Genomic DNA, 13796 nt, shown 5'->3' with positions numbered 1-13796 from the left:
TTTAAAAAGGTTAATTTTCTGTGAATTTCTCCTCAGTAAAAGCGAGGGAACAAATGCTGGAATACTCTAGAATAGCATGCTACTTTGCCCGTGTCTTTCTGACTCTGGGGTTAGTGACCTTACATTAATAGTGTTAAAGGATAATTTTCAAGAAAAAAGGTAAAAATTATGACATTTTTCCTTCCAGTTTTATTGAGATGTAACTGACAGCACTGTTTGAATGTAAGGTGTACAGCATAATGGTTTGACTCTCGTGCATCACGAAATGATTTAGTGAGCATCCGTCATCTCCTATAGATACAAAATATAAGAAAAAGAAAAAAAATATTTTCCTTGTGATAAGAATGCTTAGGATTTACTCTCTTAACTTTCATCTATAACAGGGTTCCCCAACCCCCAGTACCGGTACCAGTCCAGGCCTGTTAGGAACCGGGCCGCACAGCAGGAGGTGAGCGGCGGGCGAGAGAGTGAACCTTCACCTGCTGCTCCCCATCGCTGGCATTACCACCTGAACTGTCCCCACCTGCCCCCCCGCCCCGTCCGTGGAAAAACTGTCTTCCACCAAACCGGTCCCTCGTGCCACAAAGGTTGGGGACCACTGATATATAACATACAGCGATATTAATTATATTTATCATGTGGTACTTTACATCCCTAACATTTATCTTATAACTGGAAGTTTGTACCTTTGGACCACCTTCCTCCAATTCCCTTCCCCCTGCCTCTGGCAGCCACGAATCTGACCTCTTTTTCTATGAGTTTGTTTGTTGTTTTTGGAGTATAATTGACCTACAGCGCTATGTTAGTTCCTGGTGCATAACACAGTTATTCTATATTTCTATCCTTTCAAAGTGATCACCACGATAAGTCTAGTTACATGAAATAGGTCACCATACAAAGATACTACATAGTTATTGACTATATTCCCCACACTGTACATTTCATGCCTGTGACTCATTTATTTTGTTACTAGAAGTTTGTACTCTTACTCTCCCTCATCTATTTCTCTCCTCCTCCCACCTCCCTCCCCTCTGGCAACTGCCTGTTTGTTCTCTGTAAGTATGACTCTGAATCTCTTTTGTTATGTTTGTTCATTTGTTTTGTCTTTTAGATTCCACATATAAGTGAAATCCTAGAGTATTTGTTTTTCTCTGTCTGACCTGTTTCACTTAGCATAATACCCTCTAGTTCCACTGGCAAGATTTCATTCTTTTTTATGGCTGAGTAGTATTCCACTATGTGTGTGTGTGTGTGTGTGTGTGTGTGTGTGTGTGTGTGTGTGTGTGTGTGTGTGTGTACCACCTCTTCTTCTTGGCTGTGTCTCCCAGCTTGCAGAATCATAGTTCTCTGACCAGGAATTGAACTCCTGCCCTTGGCAGTGAAAGTGCAGAATCTTAACCACTGGACCGCTGGGGAATTCCCACCACCTCTTCTTTATTCATATTTCAATGGACACGGGTTGCTTCCATATCTTGGCTATTGTAAATAATGCTGCAGTGAACATAGGGGTTCATATATCTTTTCAAATGAGTATTTTCTTTGGATAAATACCCAGGAGTGGAATTGCTGGGTCATATGGTAGTGCTATTTTTAATTTTTTAAGGAACCTCCATACTGTTTTCCATAGTGGCTGGGCCAGTTTACAGCTGGGCCAGTTTACATTTCCACCAGCAGTGCGAGGGTCCCCTTTTCCCCACATCCTCATCAATACTTACTTTTTGTCTTTTTGATAACAGCCGCTCTGAAAGATGTGAGGTGATATCTCATCGCATTTCCCTGATGATTAGTAGTACTGAGTATCTTTTCATGTGCCTGTTGGCCATCTGTATGTCTTTGGAAAAATGTCTATTCGGATCCTCTGCCCATTTTAAAATTGGGTTGTTTGGGGCTTTTTGATGTTGAGTTGTGTGAGTTCCAGCATCAGTTACCTACAACTTGCAGAATTGTGAGCTCAAAGGTAGTACAAGGGCAGAGGGCTGTGCCAGCGGGAAGGATGCTGTAAACCATGCGCGACTCTCCCCTGAAGCTCACACTCTTCCCTACAGTCCGTTGAAAAGAACCTCGGTGGGAGCATCGCAGATATCAGCACAGGCTGTAAATCAACGCCACCCCCGCCTCCCGCTGGTCCGTTGTTGAACGGTTACAGCGTCCCACAGAATCTAGTGCTACGTGACGCCCCAGGGCCAGAGAATACATTTTACGTGTCCAGCCTGAGGCCTTAAGGAGCATATTACGGAATCTAGAAGCCCAGTGGGTACTGCCGGGCCACCCAAGTTCTCCTTGAAGCCAAGCCCTGCAAGCATCCGCCCACGCTTTTGAAGCCCCCGGAACCAGAGTTCCTCTAGGTCTCCTGGGTCTGCAGCAGCCGCCTTACCTGGGAGCTTGTGAAAAATACAGACTCACAGACTCCACCCCAGACCCACTCAATCAGAACCTGCATTTTAACCAGAACCCCGGGTGGTCCCGGCTCTCAAGAAAGTCAGAACCACTGCTCCACGCTTTTCCTGAACGTGGCATCGGCGACTCTCCGTGGACACCCAGCCCCGAGGTCTCCTGGATCTGTGCCCAGCCAGGGCGGACTCACCCCCAGGGCTGACACAGCGTCCCCAATGCTCTCCTCGTCACTCATGTCACTCATCATGGCGCTGGTTGGGTAACTTCAGACAGCACCTGCCCTCCGACGCCCAACGCTCCCCGTCTGCTTTTCCTCCTGGGGTGGTGGTGCCGAGACAGGGAAGAGACAAACGCTGTCTGCTGGTATTTGAGAGAAGCTCTCCCAGATGCAACAGGTCCAGGCAAATCCAGTGATTTGCTGGGTGCCAGGGAGAAGAGAAGCTACAGAAAATGTTAGCGAAAGGGAGAGTCTGCTCCCATCTCTGACATAATGGTCATGGGAAATTCCCCAGATGCTTGTTAAATAGGTACTGCTCAACAAGAGCAGGTGTGAGATTGTTCCGTCTGGAACTGGGCCTGGGGCACTGGAAACAGAGGGGAGGATTCAGCTGTGGGGAAGGGGCAGGAAGTAGTAGACCCTTCAGGGGCTCTTAGGTAACACAAGAAAAGCTAACCGAGAATAATGACAGCTGCGTCTTGTAGAGCTTTCCTCTGGCTCAGTCCTTGTACTAAGCACTGGGTCTCATGTTAGTTTCATTATTATCTCCTTTTTAGATGAAATCGAGACTACGAGAGGTCACAGTTCTTTGCCCAGAGTGACACCATTAGGAACGGCAGAGGCCTGGTTGACCCGGTTTCTCTCCTTCCAGAGCCTCGTTGTTCACACACCTGTCTCTCCTGACCCCCTTTCTTGGACCATGGTTTGTCTGCCAAGACATGGCTGGGTAAAGACGTGGCTGCCCTCATCAGCATCACTTTACTACTCCCAGGAGACTGGCCCAGAAAGCTATAAGTTGCAAGTGTCATCTGGAAAAAAATAAAAGCTCAACGTAAGGGCTGTGAGTTGAGTTTTATTCAGTATCTTACTGATGACTATGGCCCAGCATACAGCCTCTCAGAGAGCTCTGAGAAACTGCTCCGAAAAAGGTATTGGAGGAGCAGATATATGAAATTTTTTGACTGGGGAATACATGTAGCCAAGCCTACATCTTGTTAAAAGATTAATGCTAATCACAGAAAACAGATATCTCCAGTTAATGATTTTAGTGCTTTGCTATGCATGGGAAGGTGCGTAGAATCTGGGGTCATCAAAATTCTTTCTCAGACATGTATCTTAACTATCTTGGGCCCCATGTGCCCAAAACACAGAGTACTTCATCCTGAATTCCTTTCAGGGTTTGCTATAGGTCAGGGGCTAATTACTTCATCCTTGTAGAACTGGAATTGTGGGCAACATTTTTTTGTTTCCACAAGTAACTTCTACTTCCCTCCAAGAACTTTTAAGAAACCATGCATTCTTTAACAGAAAGCATCGTGACAGTTTCCACCCAAAACTCTTGAAATTCTTCACCTCCAGATGCTTACCCTACTATGCCCACTGATGCAAAACTGGGATGTCGTGACCCTCGCCCAGTCCCCAGCACATTAAAAGGCCCACCTTAAACCACACTTCAAACATGCTGCTAAAGGGAATTCCCTGGTGGTCCAGGGGTTAGGGGCCCATGCTTCCATCGCAGGGGCCACAGGTTTGATCCCTGGCTGCGGAACTAAGATCCTGCAAGCTGTGCTGTGCTGCAAAAAAAAAAAAAAAAAAATTCACTAAATATCCCACTAAATGTCCCTCCCACTCTGAGACCCTATTAAGGCCCTGTTGGGAGTGTTTTTCCTTATCCTGCAAGCAATGCATGGCTTTGCCTTATCAACAGGCTGGGCCGACTCTATGGGAGGCCTGCAACCTGTGTGGTCACTAGGGCCTCTGCTGAGAAGGGTGACCTCACTTGGCCCCAAATGTAATAAGAGCTCAGTAAACATTAGCTGTCAGCTACTATCAATGTCCTGACCCCATAACACCAGGCAAACCTTTCCTTCATGGAGCCTGGATTCTGCTCCAATACGTGATTCTGAGTTTTGGGGTTTATTTTGGTGGGGGAACCCACATGCTTCATTCAGAAAGTCATTTAGGGACTTCCCTGGTGGTGCAGAGGTTAAGAATCCTCCTGCCAATGCAGGGGAGATGGGTTCAAGCCCTGGTCTGGGAAGATCCCACATGCCGTGGAGCAACTGAGCCCGTGCACCACAACTACTGAGCCTGCGCTCTAGAGCCCGTGAGCCACAACTACTGAGCCTGCATGCCTAGAGCCTGTGCTCCACAACAAGAGAAGCCACCGCAATAAGAAGCCCGCGCACAGCAACGAAGAGTAGCCCCCGCTCGCCACAACTGGAGAAAAGCCTGTGCGCAGCAACAAGACCCAACGCAGCCAAAAACAAACAAACAAATAAATAAATATATTTTAAAAAAAGAAGTCATTTACCTCTTCCTCCCAAACTTCTAACTTTTTGGATGTGAAAGGCTTAAGCCCCACGTGCATGCTGGGCTGGCCCTAGCGTCTCACAATGTGCCCAGAACCGGGCAGGCTCTGGGGGAACTGGCCAGGTAGAGTGGTCCCTGGAACTTCTGGTCTTTATGGACACCGTGGCATCTCAGAGGTCTGCTTAGAAGGCCATGGAGCAGAGGGAGGTGGTCTTCAGGGTGTCTGCTGGCTAAGGGCAGAAGCAGGGAGCCAAGCAAGAAGGGAAGAGAAGGGCTTTCCAGGGAGAGGGGACAGCATGGGGCAGGAGGGAGCAGCACCGTGATATTGTGATTTATCATCAGAAATACATATTTGCTCTTCATCCCATCCTGGCACATAGATCCTAAGATCTTGGAATCTCCTCAGCATTGAGAGTGTCTTTGTTATGTCAGTGAGGTGACTTTTGGAAAAGCCCCTAGGTAAGCAAAGGATGGGGCTGGTTGCCAGGGGAACCAACCCTGTGATTAGGGAGTTGGACATTTCAGTCCTACGCCGCCAGCCTCCTGGGAGGAGAGAGGGGCTGGAGGTTGAATAAACCACCAGTAGCCAATGATTTAATCAATCATATAATGAAGCCTCCATAAAAACCCAAAAGGACAGGAAAACACAGAGGTTTGGGGAGAGTAGGACTTGGAGGACATGGAAGTTCTGTGTCCCTTCCCCATACCTTGTCCTGTGCATCTCTGCCATCGGGCTGTTCTTGAATTATGTCCATGGTAATAACCAGTGATCTAATAAGTAAAATGTTTCTCTGACTTTCGTGAGTTAATCTAGCAAATTAATCGAACCCAAAGAGGGGGTCTCCAGTGGGAATCTCCAGCCTACGGGTGGTTGGGCAGAAGCACAGGTGACAACCTGGACTTTCAGTTGGTATCTGAAGTGGGGAGACTGTCTTTGGGACTGAGACCTTCACCTGTGGGTATGATGCTGTCTCCAGGTAGACAGTGTCAGAACTGAACTGCAGGACACCCAGCTGGTCCTACAGCTGGTGTCAGACGATTGCTTGCTGGGGTTGGGAGAAACCACAAGCATCACCAGCATGGAAAGGTGTGCTGTTTGCTGGGGTGAGGAAGGCGGAGGTGACTCCAGAGAGGGGGACTCCAGAGAGGAGGCCTGAGGGCTTGGACTGTTCACTGCATCCCCTGGAGTCCCTCAGGCCGGGTCGCCTGGCCAGACTGTGCCTTGGGTGGTGCTCAGAGCCTCCCTAAGCAGGATGAGGGGGCTGGTGGGAAGGTCGGGGAAGAGGTGATGAAGGGTCACCGAGGGGAGATGGGGTGGATGGGGAGAGGTACACAGCACCTAATGAGTGGAGGGTCTCGGGAAGGTCTCTCAGCGCCGGCCGGGAAAGGCTTCTTCCATTTTCTCACAGGTAAGCACGTAGCATCTGGTTCAAGGTATGGAGACCAAGGCAAGAGAGAGTAGCTAAAACACCCTCCCAAGTGGTTGCCCGGAAGAAACAGGACAGGACACTGCTAATTTTGTATTGTTTAAGTTTGTGTATGCTGTATCTTTTAGAGTGTAATAATTTTATTGTTTTTATTTTTTTAAATTTCTTTTTAATTTTTATTTTATACTGGAGCGTAATTAACAATGTTGTGTTAGTTTCAGGTGTACAACAAAGTGATTCAGTTATACATATACATGTATCTATTCTTTTTCAAATTCTTTCCCATTCAGGTTATTAGATAGTATTGAGCAGAGTTCCCTGCTCTATAGTAGATGCTTGTTGGTTATCTATTTTAAATACAGCAGTGTGTGCATGTCAATCCCAGACTCCCAATCTATCCCTCCCCGCCAGTTGCATCTTAATAACAAAATTAATATAAAAAAGATGCAAGGCATTTCTAGGGGCTGGTCAATGTATTTTTAAATTAATTAATTATATTAAGACTTTATTTTCGTAGAGCAGTTTTAGGTTTATAGCAAAATTGAAGGGAAGATACAGATTTCCCATGTGCCCCCAGCTCCTACACCTGCACAGCCCTCCCCAGCATCACCACCTCCCACCCAGGTGGTACCCTTGTCACCTGGGATGAATCTGCACTGACACGTCATTATCACCCAGAGTCCAGAGTTCACATTAGGGCTCACTCTTGGTGTTGGACATAGTGTGTTTGGACAAGTGTGTATTGACAGGTATCCATCATCATAGGGTCATACAGAGTGGTTTCACTGCCCTAAAAATCCCCTGTGCTCCACCTCCCTCACCCCAACCCCTGGCAACCACTGATCTTTTTACTGTCTCCATAGTTCTGCCTTTTCCAGAATGTCCTATAGTTGGAATCGTACAGCATGCAGCCTTTTCAGATCGAATTCTGTCGCTCAGTAATGCATGTAAGTTTCCTCCATGTCTTTCCATGGCTTGAGGGCTCCTTTCTCTTTAGTGCTGAATAATATTCCATTGTCTGGAGGCAGCACAGTTTATTTATCCATTCCTCTGCTGAAGGACATCTTAACTACTTCCAAGTTTTGGGCACTTATGGATAAAGCTGCTATGAACATCTGTGTGTAGGTTTTTGTGTGGACATAAGTTTTCCACTCATTTCGGTAAATACCAAGGGGCGTGATTGCTGGGAAGAGTATGTTTAGTTTTGTAAGAAACTGCCCAACTCTCTTCCAAAGTGGCTGCACCATTTTGCATTCCCACCAGCAGTGAATGAGAGTTCCTGTTCCTCCACATCCTCGCCAGCATTTGGTGCTGTCGATGTCCTGGATCGTGGCCACTCTAAGAGGTGGGTAGTGGTATCTCGCTGTTTTAACTTGTGTTAACTGGTGGCACATGATGTGGAGCATCTTTTCACGTGCTTATTTGCTATCTCTGTATCTTATTTGGTGAGGCGGCTGTTAAGGTCTTTGGTCCATTTCTTAATCGGGTTGTTTTCTTATTGCTGAGTGTTAAATGTCCACTGTAGGGCTTCACTGGTGGCGCAGTGGTTAAGAATCCACCTGCCGGGCTTCCCTGGTGGCACAGTGGTTGAGAGTCTGCCTGACAATGCAGGGGACATGGGTTCGTGCCCCTGTCCGGGAAGATCCCACATGCCATGGAGCGGCTGGGCCCGTGAGCCACGGCCGCTGAGCCTGCGCGTCCGGAGCCTGTGCTCCGCAATGGGAGAGGCCACAACAGTGAGAGGCCCACGTACCGCAAAAAAAAAAAAAAAAAAACGAAAAAGAATCCGCCTGCCAATGCAGGCGACAGGGGCTCGAGCCCTGGTCCGGGAAGATCCCACATGCCGCAGAGCAGCTAAGCCCGTGCGCCACAACTACTAAGCCTGCGCTCTGGAGCCCACGAGCCACAACTACTGAAGCCTGCATGCCTAGAGCCCGTGCTCTGCAACAAGAGAGGCCACTAGAATGAGAAGCCTGTGCCCTACAACGAAGAGTGGGCCCCACTCGCCACAACTAGAGAAAGCCCACGTGCAGCAACGAAGACCCAACGCAGCCAAAAATAAATAAATAAAAATAAAAATTTGAAAAAAAAAGGGTCCGCTGTATATTTTGGTAACAGTCCTTTATCAGATGTGTATTCCCCCCAATCCCCAGTTTCACTGAAAAATAATTGACACACCTCACTGTATAAGTTCAAGGTGTACAGTGTGAAGGCAATTCACATACATTGTGAAATGATGACAATAGGTTAGCATCCATCATCTTGTATAGATACACAGATGTGTCTTTTGCAAATATTTTCTTCCAGTCTGTGGCTTGTCCTCTCATCCTCTTGACAGTTGATGTATTTTTAGCTTTACAAAATCCAGAAAGTAGAACAAATAAAAAAGGAACGCTTCTGGGAGCAAAGTTCCCAAGATGTAGCAGTTAAAAAAAAAAAAAAAAGACTTGATGGCAGGGCTGCAGGGCTGCGAAGGTCTGCACCGAACGAGGCAGCTGGCTTCGATGGCTGGTTTTGGAAGGCTGCTTCCTTCAGAGAAGAGCCCTTGTGCGCCAGCAGTTCCCGGCCACCGGGGAGCCTTAGTTGCCACTGCAGAGGGTCACCGGGTGTCGGGATAGAATCACGCAAGAAGGGAGACATGGTTGGTGGCCCAGTATCTGGAGTGTCTCACTCGTGAGAGTTTAGCCCTAAGCTGCGGGTCCTTGGAACTTGGCTCTGTTGATCCTCATATGGGACGGGGCCTTGGAATCTGTATTCTAAACACCACCACCCCTGCTCCCCAACCCAGACGAGGGATTCTATCAGGCAAACTCAGGAGAAGCTGGCTATACCAACCAGGTGGCCACCTACCCGACAGCATTTGCCCAGAGAGAAGGACACAGACGTGGTCTCCAGGGCCCAACCGTGTGGAAAGCTCTGGACCTGCCCCACAGCACAGGCCCGTCTGAGCCGCACTGCCGACCCGCACCCACATCAACGGCAGTCGGTTTACCAAATACACAAAAGAAATATAGTTTATTTAATTTAAAATAGCAAGACTTTGGCCTTGACCCAGACGGTCAGGGTTTGCATTACAATTCTGCACATGCACAAAACCTCCCGCGATGCCATTATGCCGAGACGGGAAGCCTGCAAAAATGTTCTTTTCTTGCTATGGACACAGGCAGAGCTCTGTCTGCACCCTTAACGCTGGGCCATATCATAATCTTTATTAAAAAACAAAAACAGACAGACACAACTCTGAAGCACAAAGAGGCAGAAAGTGTTTCGTAAACCTGAGGAAAAGACCAAGGTTCAGCAAGTGCCTGAGAAGAGAGGGGCTGGGGGCTGAGACACAGGCCCTGTCCAGGCCGAGGCCACACAGCTGTGCCCGGGGGGTGAGGGTGGATAAACATTAACTACACTGGCCGAGAGAGAGAACCCACGGGCGCCCAGCCACGTGTAAAAGGAACGCGCTTCTGTCTGGCTCTGATCCGAGGCAGGAGACCCTCCTGGGCTTCACGATGGTGCTGTTTGCAACGCTCCGGGCACCAGCACGAGCCCCTCCCCTGCCCGCATGTGTCCGCCACTCGCAGTAACATGTTCACCCGTCTGCAGAGACAGGGTGGGGAGCAGAGGGAGGGAAATGGAAATACTCAGCAGCGGCAACTCACAGGTGGAATGAGAACGTGAGGGAGGCCCGGGCACACGGAGATGTTCTTCTCTGAGCCCCGACTCCCTCTGCGGGTGTTTTCCGGCTGCAGCCGGTCTGGGGAAACCCAGGTCTCAGGCCTGTCCTTAGAGGCCATGCCCAGCGGGCATCGATGTTGCACCATCTGAGCCAAGGCCTCTGGGGCCCCCTTCAGAACAAGAGGTATTCGAGCATCATTCCCCCAGGGCCCATACTCTAGCTCAGCCGTGAGTCACCTTCTCTTTTGCAGCAAGCAACTTCCTGAATTTCTGCTCCATTCTAGAAGCTAACGTGAGGCTCTTTACCAGCTAGGCACCCATGATGAGCTGTAACGTCTTTAGCGGAAACCTGGACTCCCCTCACGTGGGCCATTTCTGTAAGGAGACCGCCTTACTGACAAGTAGCTTTCTGTAGGGCAGCCCAGAGCTTTCTTTGAATCCTAAAGGGATGTTTCACCTCTTGCTGATTTTCATAAAACCTTCTTTTAAAAAGGGAACCCAAAAGGAGCGTTTTGGACCTAGTTCTGTAGAGGACTATTACTTTCAGAGTCTCTTCCTATTACAGATTTTGCTTTTGAGAGTAAAAGAGGAATCAACAGGAGGGTGTGGCTTTGGTTTTAATCCAGAACCCTTTTACAGGTTCAGAAAAGCAGTTTTGCAGAGTTCTCATGGGCCCCAAGGGAGGGGCACCTATCAGGTTAGTTGTACTTTTCTTCCCCAAGGCCCCGCACGCACAGTGACAGCTACACCTCCCACTCTTAGCCAGTGGCTTCTGTGACTGAACAGAGAAATTGTTTTCTGACCTAAGACGAAAGGGTTGGTGGAAGAGTTATAGGTTATAGAGATACGGATGCTTCTTTTAAATCCGTTTTCTTTTGAATCACCCCATGATGCATGCGTCACTCTCCCCAACCAATCCCCCAAACCTTCACCTTCAGGGAGGAATCAGTATTTGGGTGTTCCCTAACCCTCTGGTCGCCTTTCCTATAAAAAATTAACCTAGGAAGTGAACAAGCCAGATCCTTCCCCGACTCACCCGTTTCAGTCTTTACAAGAACAGACCCAAGTGACAGTGGGGCGTCTGCGGGGACTTCTGCAGTGGCCTCTTCCTGTCCTGTTCCAGCCCTTGCATTGGAGGAGGGGCCTGCATTTTAATTTTAAGTGCCTGGGGGAGACAGGAGTCTGGATCCTGGCCTCTGCTTGAAACTCAAACACAATCCATACATCAAGGGCTGGCAGCCCGTGGAGAGGATTCAGGAGGCCCCAGGAGACCAGCTGCCCTGCAGCTGTGTGCGGCTGTGCTCATGCTGGTCACCAGGGGGGAACCTCCTGGTGAAAGGTAACTGGCCCTTTCGTTGACCAGCAAAGCCATCCGAGAAAAGCCAGGCTCTCAGGGGAATCTCAACGCCCTGACAAACCAGGAGTCTGCTCTGTGATACTTCAGTGGGGGCCACGTTGCTGGTACCCCCTGACATTTTCTTGAGGATGGGTGCCCAGTGTACATATATCTCTATGTGCTTTTCCCACCGGTGTGGGTCCCTCCAGCTGTAAACAGTGCTGTGTGGTCATGAGGCCGAAGACGCCCGGACCGCCAGGCAACCTGGCAGTGATCGGGTCCCACGGGTTTCCCTGAATCTCAGTGCAGCCCTCATGCTGACGAACTCCCCTGCGTGCAGAAGGATGCGGTGTGAGGGGGTCGTGCTTGAGGGTCGAGGAGGTAGACAAGCCGAGTCTGCGCTGCTCCCCACGGGGCTTGAGCTTCGGCAGCCGAAGGCGGACAGCGCAGCTGACGCCCCGCTCCCTGCAGAGGGGACTCGGCGCCGCCCGCCCCAGGTCGGCAGCACCCACGCACAGAACTAGGGGGGCAGCAGCTCAGGTGCTTGGAAGTTCATCCGCAGCCCGCCTGGGCCCCTGCGACTCGCCCGCCCGTTGTGGAGGGCGCAGGGGCCTTGGGGGGCCCAGTGGGCTCTCGGCGGCAGCGGAAGCCTGAGGGCAGCAGCAGGAGCAGAGGGAGAGGAGACGAGTCCGGACGGTGCGGGTGCAGAGGACAAACGTGATGCAGTTGGCGCCCCCCTGAAAGGTGTTCCCGATCCCCTGGCAGGGAGAAAGGGAGAGGCGTGAGTGCCGGGGCCGGGGCGGGCCTGAGAAGCACACGCAGGGAGGCCAGGAAGTGCTGGGGACCCAGGAACCAGTCCTCCACCCCTGAGGCTGGTCTGCGGGGGACCCTGTCCACGTGGGCCTTGGGCTGAGCACCGGGCAGGCCTGGACTTGCAGGCGTGTCCCCGGGTCTTCTGGGCTGGGAAGGACTCAGGGTCAGTCAACTCTCCCGGGGCTACTCCTAGGCCACTGGACAGCAACTCAACACCCCCGGGCTGCCCCCGAGCCACGCTGACCTTCCATCTTCTCTCATCAAGGCTCCCTGTGGGGCAGCGAGCAAGGCGAGGTGGGGCAGAGCCCCCGCCTGCCTGCCTGCCGGGGACAGGGATCTGACCCTGCTGACCCCCGCGGTCGGCCGGGAGCCGCGAGGGCGGGGCGGGGCGGGGGCGGGGCAGACCTACGTGCAGAACCACGAGCACTGGCGTCCGCACTGCCGGGGAGCCACAGAGGGTCAGGACGAACCGCACGGTGCTCCAGATCCGGAGGCAGACGAAGATGAGCGGGATGAGGGCCAGCTTCTTATCGGCCGCGGAGGTGCGGCGCTGGAGCTGGTGCGCCTGGGACACGAGGGGCCGGTACTCGGAGAGAGCCTCATGCTGCGCGAGGAGCACACAAAGCAGACGTGAGCGACGGGGCCCTCCCGCCCCCTCCAGCCTCACCGCAGGCTGCCCTCCCACCGGGACGCGGAGGTCGTGAGCCGCGCAGTACCTGAGGCCGGCAGCCCAGGTTCCCACCTCTGCCCGGTCTCCTCCATCCACTGTCTGCTCCACACCCCACGTGGGTGTCTAAAGCACGTCGGAACCTTCTCAGGTCTGAAACACATGCCTGCTCTCGACCCCCAGCCTGCTGCCTGCTTCCCCATCTCAGCTAACGGGAGCCCCGTCCTTCCAGCCGTCCAGGCCCCAAACTTGGGAGTGGCCTTTGGTCCCTCTCTCTGTGCGACAGCTCACGTCCGATCCATAGGTAAGCCCTGCAGGCCCTGCCTTCAAAACAGACCCAGACCTGGACGTCCACTGCCACTGCCACCAGCCCGGTGCAAGCACCACCACCCCTTCTCTGGAGAGTTGCCACTGCTTCTTCACAGGTCTCCCTCTATCTCCCTGACCACCCCACCCCGTCCCCACTGCAGTCTCACTCTCAACACAGAAGCAGCGTGGCTCGTTGAAAACCTAAGTCGGATCAAGCCAGTCTTCCACTCAAAGCTCTTGGTGTCTTCCCATTTCACACGTTCCTTACGATGTCCCCAACCCTAGTCTAGCTCTGACCTCATTCCTGTTACGTACCCGCTGTTTACTCTTCTCCAGACACATGGGCGTCCGAATGCTCCAAACATGCCAGGCACACCCCACCCCAGGGCCTTTGCACAGGCTGTTCCCTCGAGCTGGAATGCTCTTTCCCAACCGTCTACGTGGCTCACGCCCTCACCCTCTTCAAGTCTTTGCTCCAGTGTTGAATTCTGGATAAGGGCTATCCTGACAACCTATTGAAACTGCAAAGGCGTTTCCCAGGTGGTCCTGTCCCCACCTCCAGCTCTTTATCCTTGTCTGCTTCTCATAGCTCTTCTCCTCCTCCTTCCTGGACGCCATTCACCCTCGTTTATCAGGCCCATCGCTCACGGT

The 13796-nt window shown here is 51.3% G+C and overlaps 1 protein-coding gene across 2 annotated transcripts in view; it reads right to left on the bottom strand.

The window, feature by feature from the left end:
• SLC2A5 (solute carrier family 2 member 5) overlaps positions 1–13796 on the bottom strand; it is a 59747-nt gene that overhangs the window by 30413 nt on the left and 15538 nt on the right. The window contains exon 1 of one of the 2 annotated variants that reach the window (XM_033432863.2): positions 2585–11896. The exons of the other annotated variant lie outside the window; for it this stretch is intronic. Coding sequence (XP_033288754.1) covers positions 2585–2641 — 57 coding nt within the window. The 5' untranslated portion in view covers positions 2642–11896. Of the gene's footprint in view, positions 1–2584; positions 11897–13796 lie in introns of those variants that run through there. 2 annotated transcript variants of the gene reach the window in all.

Source organism: Orcinus orca, chromosome 1 (genome assembly GCF_937001465.1).
Source record: "Orcinus orca chromosome 1, mOrcOrc1.1, whole genome shotgun sequence".
In the NCBI taxonomy this organism is placed as follows: domain Eukaryota; kingdom Metazoa; phylum Chordata; class Mammalia; order Artiodactyla; family Delphinidae; genus Orcinus; species Orcinus orca.
The sequence above is the reverse complement of the archived record's forward strand: the minus strand, read 5'-3'. Positions and strand labels throughout refer to the sequence as shown.